At 54.2% G+C, this 14,603-nt stretch overlaps 4 protein-coding genes across 4 annotated transcripts; 1 reads left to right on the top strand and 3 right to left on the bottom strand.

Moving 5' to 3' along the window:
* Positions 1–2,758: 2,758 nt before the first annotated feature.
* Positions 2,759–3,148, bottom strand: CORC01_10406 (uncharacterized protein; the record flags this gene model as incomplete). The annotated part of the gene is made up of 1 exon (XM_022622034.1): positions 2,759–3,148. The coding sequence occupies one exon, from the start codon at positions 3,146–3,148 to the stop codon at positions 2,759–2,761; it is 390 nt and encodes a 129-aa protein (XP_022471409.1).
* Positions 3,149–6,425: 3,277 nt separating this feature from the next.
* Positions 6,426–6,866, bottom strand: CORC01_10405 (uncharacterized protein; the record flags this gene model as incomplete). The annotated part of the gene is made up of 1 exon (XM_022622033.1): positions 6,426–6,866. One exon carries the CDS (start codon positions 6,864–6,866, stop codon positions 6,426–6,428), a length of 441 nt encoding a protein of 146 aa, XP_022471408.1.
* Positions 6,867–8,467: 1,601 nt separating this feature from the next.
* CORC01_10404 (uncharacterized protein) lies at positions 8,468–9,275 on the top strand (the record flags this gene model as incomplete). The annotated part of the gene is made up of 3 exons (XM_022622032.1): positions 8,468–8,498; positions 8,618–8,839; positions 8,923–9,275. 3 exons carry the CDS (start codon positions 8,468–8,470, stop codon positions 9,273–9,275), a joined length of 606 nt encoding a protein of 201 aa, XP_022471407.1.
* Positions 9,276–12,555: 3,280 nt separating this feature from the next.
* Positions 12,556–12,810, bottom strand: CORC01_10403 (uncharacterized protein; the record flags this gene model as incomplete). The annotated part of the gene is made up of 1 exon (XM_022622031.1): positions 12,556–12,810. A coding segment is annotated over one exon (255 nt), but the record flags the coding sequence as incomplete, so codon positions are not given.
* Between the last annotated feature and the right edge of the window lie 1,793 nt (positions 12,811–14,603).

Here is a 14,603-nt window from a genome sequence, read left to right as displayed (position 1 = left end):
TCCGCCCGAAAAGGGGCACTGTGATGGCGGAGACCTTCCGAGACGAACTCGGCGATTGAAGCATGCTTACTGACGGTCCCAATCTTGAGGAAGGGTGGGACAGTGAAACGAACACGACGGGTCTGCAGCTCAAGCCCGAGGCAAGAGATCTCGGACAGGGATCGTATGTGCAAGTTTTGAACAACTCATCACGGCAAGATGGCGGCGCAGGACACTTTGTGGTCGTGCATGTTGAGATCCAAGCTGGGTCTCCCAAAAAGGTCAAGTTGCATCTGAATCCGCACGCCAGCTGCAGCGCGCGAATCGGCATGCAATGGTACTGGAGCTGTGGGAGGAAGAGGTGTTATGGCAGCGAGTAATACATTTCGAACAATGTTTTGTGGTCCAGGGCAATCGAACACACCCACCCAGTCGGCGTGTGCCTTTGAACAACATCCCACGCAACGGGCCAACTTCTCGCCTCAGCACTCAACAGCCGGGACTGCACATTTTCCAAAAGCAAGGGTCCCCTTTGCCATTAATTCTGGCTCTCAGCGCCACGACGCGACGGCGGCGAATGCACATCATCCTCCTCCTCCCTAGACCAGGCCAATCTAAAGACTTGGGACCCTGTAACACGCCACTTCGATGCCTCTGCCGTGCGATTCTCGTGTGGCCGCCTTTCCCCGCGTGTTTTTTGGGGCTACCTGACGGCCAAGAACGACCTGGATGCTTGTCTTGGTATGGCAGGTCTGAGACACAAGGCAGAGACAGGACCAGTCCAGCCCCGAGACCGCAGAGGCACAGAGGAACTAGATCAACGGACCTGTGTGTGGGCGACAGACTGAGAAGAAAGGCAGGTCTACTGCGAGCGTGGTGGATTATCCCAGCAGACTGACCTAACCCATGGCGGCCACGCGAGGTTCGATTGGTGCATCTCGCCTTACAGCAGCGCGCAGGGCCTGGGCGCAGAAATCTTTGCTGTCATACATGAACAAGACGCAAGTCGCCCCTCTTTTGATATTCTCTTGGAGTCTTGATATCAAAAAGCATATCCGGGAGGGTCATGTTGTGGCCGCTCAAAATGGCCGGGCTGTGTCTCGAGAAGGGGTCAGTTCTCCCACTTGTTATTGGAAAGGACGCGTTGTCGGCTGATACAGGTCGGACGGCGAGAAGATGCCTAGGTTGGATCTGGATCCGCCGAGGTGGACTCGAGCGGTGGACGGTATGCTGCTCTGGCGTCGCATAGCGTAGCGGGACGGAGACACAGACAGGCCGCAGACACACAAGAGAGGATGAGATGATGGCGTGGTAAAATGCAATGGACTTTTCTGCAGGCGAAACGGTAATTAGAACGGCGGTCTGGTGGCAATGTGGTGCGACTTCAGGTTCCAACAAATGTCGGCCCCAGTTCGAGGTCCGGCGAACCCTCTTTCACTCTGACGAACCCCTCCATCTCGTCGGATCGTTGGCATCTGGCCAATGACGTTTCACCCCGGACGACACCTCTAAATGCAAATGACGTTGAAAGAAGGCCAGGTGTGTTGTTTCTTCGGGGGGCGGGATGTGGCAGAGAGGGAGCCAGAGAGAGTGTGAGTGAGGGAGTGGAGGGGTCCATGATGTCTCTTTTTTTTTTTTTGCCCCTCACACCCCTCATCAAGAAGCTACCCTGCCAGGTCAGCTCCAGACGGGGTACAGAAACAGTACATGATACACAAGAGGGACGCCAGCGTAATCACAAACTTGTATTCCCGAGCCACCGGATCCCGCAGGCCATGATCACAAAAAGCCCCCGTGCTGTGGGTGCTGGCTTGGGGGGGAGGAGGGGGGGGCATGCTCGTTTCGTTTCACAACGCGCTTCTGCTGTACTATGAAATATCGAGAGACGAGAGGCCCCGAGTGATTTACGGTGAGAGCAGTAGAGCGACACCTCGGTACAGGTTTTGGTAATACTGTTGTGATTGTTGTTCAGCCGCGTTAAACCGGGGATCCATTGTATGAGACGATGTATTTCGGTGGAGACATTCATCTCTGCGGCAAAGGCAGAGCTGGAGAGGGATTTGGATGAAGGCCCAAGGAAAGACATGTCTCGGGAGAAGTTCCGGGCGTAGTGAGGATATCCCCACTTTGATATCTCTATTCTGCACGGTACAATGCCCACTTTGTGAGGGCGCGGCTGTGCTCTCTACAGAGCACGCAGGTAGAAAGGGTCCATCGTTGGAACATGGGATGTTGGTTGACTGGGGGTCTCCCGATGCCCACTCACTTGGCTAGCGGAGAGTTCAAATCAGATGATTTTAGTGAGGTGGGCGGGTATAGACAGGAGGCATACAAACTAGTAGTACGTCCAACGTTGATTTGTCCCACATCTCATTCGATGCTAGCTGAAGTAATGTGTCATGGGCCAAATATAAGACGAGAGAACGAGCAAAGCCTTGTCACATCGGCTTAGGGTCTTCGAATATCAAAGTCACGTCACACCAACAACCTGCCCCATTGTCCCCGCTACGAGAGACAGAGAGCCGGCCGCCGGGGTGGAGCAAAAAAGGTGGAGAGAGAATTCGAGAGGGAGAAAGGAAGAGGAGGGAAAAAGCTGGGATTGATCCAGATGACAGGGTTCCAGAAAGATGCCAATTGACGAATCACATTTGGAGACGGCGTACGGCGAGCGCTAAAGAGGTAGCTATCCCAGGTCGGTAAAGAGACGTTGACTTTTCTTTTGGTCGCAGCACCGTAGCGGCGTAGCAGCACCCTTCTGCAGTAGCTTCGTCAGACTTTGTCAGGGAAAGACCATGAAGGTAATCAATCCGCCGGCGACAAGACCTGCTTTGCGACAGATCGAGGTGGGTGGCCACGATGGTGAAATGATGCCAGCCTTCGAGAGACGGTAATTTGTGGCTTTGTAAGATGGGTAGATGAGATGAGTGACACGGTGAGCGAACGAGTGAGTGAGAGTGATGAGATGAGTGAGTGAGTAGGTAGTACGGTCATTGGTGAGAGGACTAAGTTTATGATATTGTTGGCGCCTTCCACCGTGCTTCCAGATTGATTCGGGAAGGAAACCACTGGTGATTCGCTGGTTGACACGACCCCTTGCGGCAAGCTGCACGCCGCCAACCTCCTCCGCCTTCTCCTCCTCCTCCTCCTCTTCTTCTTGACGGCTCCCCATGCTCCGGAGCACGGAGCACGGAGCATCAGCAACAAAAACAAGTCACAACGACAATAACAAGAGTTGACTCGCGGCAATCTAGCCGTTATTCGACCCAGCGCGCATGACCCTATCTGACTCTGCGTTTCTCACCTGCATTGACAGATCGCGGTTGCGAACGGCCAGGTACCACAGTACCTACCCACCTACCTCTCTCTGTCTCTCTTTCTCTGCCTCTTCCCAACCCTCACAAAGATATCAGACGTAACGTAGAGAGGCACAAACACCTGAGATGTCAGGACTCAGGGTATGTATTGACTGAGAAGTGTGAGAGAGACACACTCATATACAGACGCAGAGACGGCAAAGATGGGCGAAGGGGGTGGGGAAAAGGCCAGTGCATGTTGTTTAGAGCACCCTGCCATTTGGATCGAGGTCTCGCCGGGCTTGGTTTCCTGATTTTCCTTCCATTGCCTTCCAGGTTCATTAAAGCAACACCGTCTCGGCGTCCAGCGGCACTGCCAGCTCATCATTGCATGGTGGTCTGCGTCCCAAGGGCCTGCGCTTGCTTTGGCCCGGCCTAGTTGCAACTTGTGCGTCTTCGCGCGCGCCGTTGCGCTGCGTCTGCCCTGCTGCTGCTGCTGCTGCTACTGATGCACCCGCACACACCAACCCACGTCCAAGGTATCCGCACCCATCATGTCATGTCCACGGTACGTACCGATGCTCTCCTTCTGGTCCTGTTGCTCTTTCCCCCCTTGTCAAAGCTGCCAAAGTTGCCAACGGTTCCTTGACTAAGTGCCCATGTACTTCCGTCTCCTCCTCCCCACCTCCCCTCTCCCCTCCGACAACCAACAACCAACAACGTACGAACTGGAGGCGACAGGGACATCGACAACGATCACAACAACGTGTACCGCTCACCTCGCACGGCGGACACTTAACAATCGACAACGACCGAGGTCACGCTCGTCTCATCTCGTTGGCCCACGCCCACCAGCGAGCCAGCAGCAACCACGGAACAACAGCACAACACAGAATACAGAGAATCAACCACTTCCTCAACCCTCCGCCAGCCTCCAGCTGCCCCCTCCTTCTGACATACCTGGCCTTGCCTGACCTCATCATACATTATGGCCTTTTCTTGTCATTCTCACCGTCCTCACACCCCTCTCGGTGCTGTCGCCGTCGTTGTCTGTTTTCGGCCATCTAACGGTCTGCATTTCGTGGCTTTTTCCCTCTCCCCATATTCATCTCCTGCCCCTCCACACTCGCTCCCATCATCGCATTGGTCCTGAATAAACTTTTGCCTCACCTGACAGCAGGAGGGAGGGTCCTCTTTTGACCTAGGCAATCTGTGGCGGACACTGTAACTCTCGCAATATACCCAGAGAGAGGGGAAGTGGGCAAGAGGACATGCTTCTTACAGATGGAGAACCGAGATATAATTTGCCCGCAGAGCCGATTACAGCGCACCCCTCCCCATCGATCCCATGCTGCTCATCCCACTCCGCGACCTTGAAAGCTACCTTTGCTTCTGAGAGATAGAGAGACAGACAGAGAGAGAGAGAGAGAGATAGGCTTTTCCATGTTGATGGATCTCGTCGAACCCACTCCCCAAGCCATCACTCAGAGCTCAGAGTGTTCATGCACGTCGTCTGCTACCCTCCTAGCTTACAGCGACAAGAGTTGAGAGAGATGAGCGCTTGACCGACCTTGCAATTCTCTCCGCGGGGGACTATGCCGCCTTCCGGGGGCCCTTGAACCTCGACCGGAGGCCCGCCGTTCAGTCACCAGGTGCCACCTACTTCACCTTTTTCCCTGACGAGCGGCCGTCACCCCTTCGTGGGATTTGAAAGGCAGTACCTATTAGTAGCAATACCGAGTAATTGCTGCCGCCGGAGCAACAGCATGAGAGATCCAGCGTCTCGCCGCCGACCGCTGCTCACTCTCGTCTCTTCTTCGTCGCTCATCTTTCCAGGGGTCTCTATTTTAGTCGGCACGCTGGCTCGCCCTCTGAGCCAACGAGCAGACGACAGCCCAGTAAGCGCTGATTTGCCGCTCTAGAACGGTGCCCTGTTCCGTCACCGCAACGACTCTGTACCGGTGTATCGCTACATTTGCGCTCGGGGATTTTGTCCAATTTCTCTGCCGCTGATTCGTTGAGCTATTAGGAAAGGATTTCGATTTTGGCCGTCTCTTACTGGGCACAATTGCTAGCCTACGAGACGATTCTGGCCGACAGGCGGTTTTGACTTTGATGATGCCGTGCGAATCGCCCGCCATCGCTGCACATCATTGGGAGCCACCGATGATCCCAAACGTGGGCCCCGGCGCCTGGAGCTTTTCACGCCCTGTCCCAGCTAGCATCGAAGCGCACGGCCAGGCTTTGCCTGACATGGCACAGACGAACTTAGGGTTGGCTGCCAATTCTTCTGCTTCTAGGTTCATCGTCCTTCTCTGTTGGTATCACAATGTCACCTTCCAAGTTGCCGGAGTCATCCTCCTCCTCCTCTTCATCGTTCCAATCCCCCAACCTCGGGTCCCGCAACACTAGCGAGCAGCAAGCAGACATGATGGATGTGACGGTGGACTTGCTCTCGACGTTTGGGGGGGTTCTCTCTGCTCAACTCCGAGTCCGAACCCACCGCATGCGTCGCGCTGCCCCCGCAGCGACGGTTGTTGACCGCGGTCAATACATGCACTCATGCCCAGCAAGCAATGTACATGGCCTCATACGTACACACTTGACGGTGGATGGCATATCTAAACAGCAAATTGGCGCTCGGCCCGTGACAAAACAGCCTGCAATTGGCGGTGGAAAACATTAACAACACCAGCAACGATGACAAGGACAGCAACAACACCAACCGACAATAACGGCGCTTCTGACATGTTGTTGGGGATTTGTCCACAAGTGCCAACCGGCCCTTTACTCAATAGTCGATTACAGGTGCAGTAGTCACCGCTAACACGAATAACTTATGGCATCAATTTTTCATCAGTCGTCCTTTGTCTCTTTTCCTCTCTTTCCCTCTGCGATGACTGGACAGGGCCTTTTACGCCCTACCGGGCACATCCCTTTTCAGAAGAGTCAGAAACGCAAATAAGCATGCTCTGGCGTTTTGACTCGCCGCCAGCCCGAAACATTTCAATCAAAGACCATGGAAGCCCGGACTCGGGACCAGCGTATCCCGCATGTCATGTTTACTCCTCATCGCGAGATACTTGGCAGATTCTTCGATCAAGTAAAAGGAACATGAACGTACCAGTCGTCCTGTGCGCTGCCGGGGGAAAATCAACTCGCCTCGCCAGATTGGGTCCGACAAGTCTGTATGGTTCCATTTTGCCACCGGCTTTGCAGATTTGCAGCCCTCGTCAGTCTTTTCCTTTTTGTTTTTCTCAGCCTTTTCGTCTCACAAATCGCCCTCGACTTTCTTGCTGTGGCCCTAGAGCAGCTAAGGCAGCCCACTATGCGACCCGGCGGGCCACATGGTCGGCGAGACTTCGTCCAAAGTTTCGACCGTGTACGCATGTACCAGAGGCGCGCGCCTTTGCTTGTGACGATGATGTCTTTGGGAAACCACAACCCGGGCCCAAAACAGAATAAAGTGTAAGTCGGTCGATGTGCGGCGGCACAACCGGCGGCAGCAAAGATTGGATTCGGAGAAGTAGAAGTGGAAGCAGAAGCTTGAACGGGACCGTCAAGCGCCACGAGCAGCGACAAACTCCCAAGCATTCGAAGCACGACGGACCTTGCGGTCAAGTCCGTACGGGGCAACGTTATCGAGATACCTCGTCGTTTCTCCAGTACAGGCCTCGATACTAGTCTGCTACAGGCCAGACACTCCAACGAACGGCCAGGTCTGGAGATTAGCGACCAGGGGACCGGACCAGCAAAACTCGAAAAACTAACAGACGAGCAGGGGACCTTTCTCTCAAGTCTCAGCAGAGACAGATCTTCGTCCACACATCCCTGGCCCTGGGGGGGGGGCCCTTGCCCAGCGATGATGCTGGTACCCCTCCCCTCTTCAGTGTGTCGCTGTGGAGTTGTCTAGTCTCCAGCGGTGTTTATCAACTGGCAACGAGACGAGCCAACGCAGCAAAGCATGGGTCACACACTCTCGAGAGCCGCATCGCCGCTTGCATCTCGAACCAAAACGAAGTCAGGGAAAAAAGGGACATTGACAGAAGCACCCTCAATGTCATTTTGCACTGTCCGCAGTGCCCATTTTTCCCCTGCTCTCCCCTGTCTGTTCGGCGACTGGCTGGTCATGTTCATGTCCCTGCCCAGACGCAGACGGACAGACAGACAGGCAGACAGAAGGACGGACAAGACGCCCAGTCGCTTGCTTGTCGACCTTCTCCTCGTCTCCTCCTCCAAGGTACACAGTTCCGTCCCCCTCCTTCTCGCCTGGTCCCTCATTTCCTTTCCTGTCGCTGCCGTTGCCGCCGAAGCTCTCAATACTACATACTGTTGCGGATAGTGTCGTTATTATGTCCATGTACCTTTTACCAAGTTGATGCTGGACTTGGACTGGGACTTGTTGCTTGACCACCACCCCTCCACCCCTCCCCCTGCCCCCGCACTAGTTCGTTGACAAGCCAAGCCAAGAAGCACGAGAGAGGGAGAAAAAAAAAAAAGAGAACGCACCTTTTTTCTGCAATAAAGCAGACACATGTCTCTTCGTTCATGGCTCAAGTGCACTCCTGCAACCCGAGAGACGGAAGCCCTGGATACGTAGCTTAACTTACAACACCATCCACCCACACCTTATACACGTACACACGCATAACACAACTCACCCACACACTTACAAGTAACAACACATCAACACCCCTTCCACCGACTTTCTTCATCTTGTCCCCCCCATACCTCTTCAGGCTTCACTTCTCCAATCTGGGCACCACGAAAACGACGAGAAACTTGACCGATCCCAGCTCCCCTTTTCCTACATCTCGCTACTGAACAACTCATCCCATACATACTCACCTACCCTCGAGCACACCCCGGATTTCTGCCCTACGCCTCACATACGACCCTCGCAAGACAGCTTTGGCGCATGGTGCGTAGAGTGCGTGCCAGCCCAGCCCAGCCCATTCCCGACCACAGATCTCTCTGCTCGCCTCACCGTTGGGCTCGATTGCATCTCACGGCGTCCGCATCTTTGGTCCCCTTGTCCGGATAGGAATCTACCCTCGTCACTTGCTTCACTTTTTCTTCTTTCCTGCTGAGACATCCTCTCTCCCCTGCCACGGTCTGTCCGTCTCCGCGTCTGGACCTGCATCCCCGAACCACCGCCGCGTCCCTTAATCGACCCATTGGGAACAACTGCCAGCATGGGAGGCTTCTATATGCAGTACCTCGAGAGTAAGTCGTCAATTGAGTTTCGTAGATGGATTGTTGGAACCCAATGCTTCCCTGAACCTCGTCATCGCCATTGTCTGTATAAGTGGGGCCACTCAAGATGACCTGGGGAACTGGGTCAGATCGTGTGGCCTACCCCTGCATTCTGTCAATGGTGGTAATGACAAGCGTCTCCCGGTTCCTGGTGACTCTTGACGAGTCGGGACGTGGCACTACATCCAGTGAGCAACGCCAGCTTCTCGCTGCGGCTCTCCCGAGGAACGACATGCAGGGCTCGCAAGGGGGGAAGCCTGTGGGAGTTGGGTTCGAAGACAGATGGCACTACGTCGTTCAGAGAGACGCGCGTTCGCTGCTTTTCCTCAGCTGCGTCATCAATATTGACTCCAGATGACTTGCAGAAGATGGGAGGCTAACCGATCCAATCTAGGTCTTTGCCGGCGACGTGGATGGAACGACCCTTCCTACGAGTGTTACCGCGATCACAGTGGCTACACTTGCTTGGTTCTGGTTAACGGACGGGAGTATCAGACGGATCTCGCGTATCAATCCGACTCATTGGCCCAGGAGAACGCCGCTATGCGTGCGTTCATGGTCTGCCGCAACTTCTCCGTCAACGGCGGCATGCTGGCCCGCAATGGCATTGTTCAGGGGCTTCCGGCCACTGAGCCTGCTCGCCGCTCCAAGAAGAGCCGCCACACATCTTCCAGTCACAGCTCGCGAGACAGCCACCGTCGATCTGGCCACCATTCGAGCAGCAGCTCTACGGCCTCTTTCGACTAAATATAGGCAGGCAGCCTGGGTTTCTGCCTTACGTGGCGACAGGGATCCGAGACAACAACGATAAGGTGGCACAGCTTCGCAGCTGAGCAAACCTATGAAAGAAGACGACGCCCCCAGACGGCTGGCCTGGAATGTCACGGGGTCAAAGAGAGATGGAGAAACAAAACAAAACGGGCAAAAAGCGACGCAAACTCTCCATCTACGACGACTCGTAACGACTTAATGAACTAGAATCATGGTTTCCGCGCGGCACATCTGGTTTTTCTGCGCTTCATAATTCTCCCGGCCGATCTCCTTCGAATTTCGGACGGCCCCATTTCTTCTCTCGTCACCTATTCTCAGATTCGAAATTTTTTTCCTCTCCAAGATTTTTGATGACCAGGCACTTGGCTGGGATTGTACAGTACCAGCCAAGGGCTGTCCCTCATTTTCGAACGGATCAGCAACCGGAGGCGACTCTGGCCGACCGACCATCTTTTCTTCTCTCGACAATTTTTTTTTTTTTAACATCTTGCGTTTTGTTCCCAGGCTTCGGGATCTGATATCGAATGGGCTCGGGCTACTTTCTTTCTTGCTTGCTCGAAAATGACGGTTTTCCACACAGATTGGAACAAATGATGATGATGGGGCGGCTAGACTCATATGAGCTTGAGACGTGGACTCGGCATTTTGATTTCTACTCTTTTCCACGCTTGTTTTCGAGACAAAATCTGGGGGTCAGGGGGTGAGATGACGACTAAACACGGGCAGAAGAACCCCTCCTATTCATGGCCTCAAAAGCGAAGCATCGTTTTTTTTTTTCTTCTGCATTGCCGACGTGGTCGAGGGTACCTTGGAGAGGTTCAGCATCTCGATTTTTTCAACTTCTTTTGGCTCCTTCATAGGGGCTTCCTTTGATGACTGTCACGCTCTCCGTTCGATTTTGGGAGGGGTTGGTGAGACTGATGAGAGCTTATCATCAGGCAGAGGGGTATGATGGATGAGATGGGAAAGTAGCGGAGCCAAACACAACATTACGAGAACGAGAACGAGAACGACTGGAAGGGGGAAAAGAGACTGAACTGATGAGATGTTTGGGGAACAGAAGAAGTGGAAAGGAGGGAAGAAGGGTCGGGTTTGGATGTGGAGGAGGATGATGGATTCCATGATCCTACGCCTTTTTGTTTTTGCGACGCCTCTGCGCCGCTAATGATGATGATAACGACGATTAACGACAAAGACTTCATGGGTATGATGGCAAGAACAAGAGAACAAAACAGAAATGAAAAAAAAGGCTTGCAAGCTCTTTCAGCAAACCGACTATAGAATCTTACCCATTGTATCTTTGAGACGTGAACGTTGAGAGCTCCATGGGGTGAGTGGGTGTGTGCGTGTAGTCGCATCTCGTATAGTAAGATGGAGGCTGTGAAGTTACCCCTCTTCTCCCTCTCCCTCTCTGTTCCCCACCCGCAGTAGATGCCAGGTACCTAGTTTATTTAGTAAAGGTGGTGCTTGTCAGGTACGGGTTGAGAGCTGATGGAATGGAGGTTGGGAAAATGTGACACTGGTGCGGGGGAAGTCAGGAGTGGTGGTAGTGGTGGTGGTGGTGGTGGTGGTGGTGGTGGAGGGAGGGAAGCTCCCGGAGCCGAGTAGTCGGACGTGGGTGATGTCTCGGAGGTCCTGGGGCTAGGCCGGCCGGTACTTGCGTGTGTGCGCCCGCAATCCGGCGAATGGGCAAGCAAATGTGTCTGTACGTACACTGGTGGTATCCGTTTATATACGCGTTGAGCCCCGTCGTGAAGGGAGCCAATCGCGCATGTGAATAAGGTATGTTGAAGATTCTAGGTCTCGAATGTGTTCCGCCACTGGGTATACTAGGAATGTCTGACGGAAAGGCGGAGAAGGAGGTCTTTTCTCTTTCTCTCTCTCACTCATTCACTCACTCACTCACACACATACACAGTGTGTTGCGAACGGGACGGGACGGACTCCAGTCGAGATTAGGACGCAAGGATGGGCTTGGGTGCTTGAAGAGGAGAAGCTACCCCCGAGGAAGGGGGCTGAGATGTCTGGCAAGGCTGATTCAATGATGACGTTTCCCAGCTGAATGTTTTTTATGAGGAAGGGAATGACGGATGCAACTTTGATATTGTAGCTCGGATTGGGATGATGCTGGTGTGTTGGTAAGTCGTACTGCCGTTTGGGGGTGGGGTGACATCAGCGTTGTTTATCCATGTTCTGGACCTCCCGACGACCCCTTTTTGTCTTTCTTGCCCCTTCTGCAACGTTCTCTTGAGTAGATGGGGGGGAGGGTTCTCGACTTGTTGGTGAGAATTCTCTTGATGGCTTCTATACACACTATCCTACTTTACTATGCGCCAAATAATCTCGAGACTGTTGTCCCGTTGATTTCCCCCATGAGTTGCCCCAAAGCGGATCCCCTTGGCGTATCAATACAAATGAAGTCACGAAAAAGGAAGAGAGTAAGAAGAAGCCTGACACGGTGTATTCAGACGATTTGCTGTTTGCTTTGGTCGTTGGAAAAAGTTGGAATGGTATAGGATGGGACGGACGGGGCGGGAGTCCGTGTGGCGTTCTCCGGAAGTCGGCCGGAATATATTCGGATCTCACCACGGAAGGGTGGGGAGGGCCGGTGGTTCACCCTTCGAGGATTGTGAGAATTGACCGGGTGCGATCACGGCCAGAACTAAAGAAAATAGAGATAGAAATACCTACAATGTAGTAATTACATGATTGAGTGGCAGTAGCACCAAGAGCCCACAAGTGAAGATGGCCACGGACGAACTTCGACGCCGGGCGGTCCCGGGATGTGGATTGTAGATTTTCTTCTCCTTGCCTGCGGCAGTGGCACTGGCATGTCACGTTGGTTTCGTCACCCCCCACTTTTTGGCGTGCTCAAGTGTTCTGGAAGACTGGGAACTGGAACAGTGGGAACTGCCAGCCCTTGCGGCTTGGTATAATGGATCGTGGGCCGGACGCGCAGAGGTGCGTCACGTCGCATGTTGAGCGATTTGAGAAGCCTCCCTGCCGGGTCCATGGATCGAAGGCATTCCCCCTTCGCAAGGCTTCTCAAGGGTGGCTCAATTTATGATTTTCTTGGAAATCGATGTGGCTTTGCACAGAGAGGCGACTCCTCGACTCCTCCTTTACTCCAGTTCAGGGTCACAAGATGGGCAATTTGGCGGCGGCATTGGATGGGTGGCATGAGGTGGGATGAGCGTCTCCACCAGCTAAGGCGTCGAGGCGAAATCTGTCCTGACTTGGCCATGATAACTAGACCTTACAGCGCAATGTGGGCGAGGTGCTTTCTCGAATGCGCCGAGACATGCGCATCAGCGGAAGAGGAAAAAGATGCCAAGGGAGAGGTGTAAGTTTGAAGGCTTGGTGGCTCGAGGGAAGGGATGCGACGGTGGCATTTGTCGTGAATGCGGCGAGGGCTCGTAATCACAACACGAGCACACGAGGCGACGGCTGGAGGAAACTCGTGTCCCGGGCGTGAGTTTCCTCTTCTCTCCTCCCCAGGGCCTGCCGGGTTCCCAACTTGCCAAAAAATAAAAAATGCGTTTCCGTGATGATGACTGACGGGCAGAGATGCGCATCCGGGAACTGGACGGAGGCAAAAGTCGCGAGTTTAGTGTAGTACGGGCCCGCTGGTCAGCTGTTGTCGGTCTGTAGGGAGAGACCTTGTAGGCCAGGTTTCGAGGGCGCCAGAGACAATGGCACGCCGCCCGCGGTGCGTTGCGGACTTGGGGGCGGCCCAGTGTCGGATTGCGGCGTATGACGGTCAGTCGTTTCGACGTGCCTTCGACTTTCAAAGTGCTGTACGGATAGCTTGCATCTCATCTCGTTCATTGGCTCCAGCTGGGAAGACTGCGAGCGGCAGCGGCAAGCAAGGGGGCGCGGAGGCAGGCATGGACAAACCCATCAATCTCGGCAGGAGAGATTGGGGGTAGAGGCTGGGTTGACGGGGCCTCGCGGGAAATCCAACGTGTTTGGCGGGTTGCAATGTGCCATGCGCCAGGATCATGTTGCCATTGGGGCTGATGAGGCGCCGCAATCTCGAACTGGAACGTCGAATCCGACAAGTCCCCATCGCACAGTGATACCTCCACTTTTTATCTCTGTTGCGCCCATTAAGAACCTGGAAAGACTCGGTGGGCCGAGTAGTGCATCTTCCATTGCCGAACGTGTTGTGATGGTGTCTGTCCTCCAAAGTCCACACACGGATCACTCTCGCCGGGAGGGCTTGTTCAGGTTCTCGTACATGTGGCCTTGTGCTCGTGCTTTCGTACGGATGGTTTTTGCTTTTGAATATCCCTACTTTGTACAGATAGAGTACAGATAGAGTAGAGTGCGTACGGATATTCGTAGGGTACATGAGCGAAAGTCGAAAAGCTGGAGAAAGTCTTGGGTGGCAGCCCCTGACAGCTGGGCCTGGCTGAGCTCGGGGCTGGGCTGGGCATTGCGGCGTAGCGTTTTGCATGGTCCTTTCCTTCCAGGTCCTCTTCTTTTTTTTCCACTCCTCAGCGTCCTCACGCCTCGTGGCTCCACTCTTCTTGACGGGATGGGATTGGATGATGGGATCACATGGGAGGACTGCGCACGGGGAGAGGAGGGAAGTCATTGGATGGGATTCCGCATTGGCCATTACGCGGTACGTCTTCTGGTATATGTACCTCGATGAATTCGAGGTGCCGGGCGGGATATCTGCGTCCTCGATATCAACAAGCTCCGATTCCCTCTAGCATTTGTGAATGAAAAACCTCTTCGAATATAGAACGATTGACACACAGATTTGGAGTGTCAGCTACAGCTTCATTCAAGCAACGTGGAGTGGTGGATGGCTCTGATTGGGATATAAAAGTCTAGAACAATGTTCCAAAATACCAGACACTTTGCAGCCCAGCATGATAGTGCCAATCCCGCCCGTTAGTGTACCCGTTCGAACCCCCCATTCCGTCGCCCCTGGGCCCCTTCTCCCCCCCCCCCCCCCCCCCCCCCCCCCGCCCTTTTTTCCTCCCCCCCCCCCCCCCCCCCCCCCCCCCCCCCCCCCCCACCCCCCCCCCCCCCCACAAAACAAGAAGACGCGCGCGTCTCGACCCACCCCCCCCCCCCCCCCCTCCCCCTTTGGGTGCCCTGTGATGTTTGCCGGGCTGCCGCCAATTGCCATCGCAGGCTGCCCGGCCAAGTCCCTCACCATAGAAAATCAGTAGGGATTGACTTGTATTTTCAAGACCCAGACCGGGACCTTGTGGATACAGATGTCGTGTAATTTTTGAAGGTGTCAGGTCTTCTCCCTCACCACCTAAAGGTCCCCTGCGCCTATTT

Source organism: Colletotrichum orchidophilum, assembly GCF_001831195.1.
Source record: "Colletotrichum orchidophilum strain IMI 309357 chromosome Unknown Scaffold_103.1, whole genome shotgun sequence".
Classification (NCBI taxonomy): domain Eukaryota; kingdom Fungi; phylum Ascomycota; class Sordariomycetes; order Glomerellales; family Glomerellaceae; genus Colletotrichum; species Colletotrichum orchidophilum.
The sequence above is the reverse complement of the archived record's forward strand: the minus strand, read 5'-3'. Positions and strand labels throughout refer to the sequence as shown.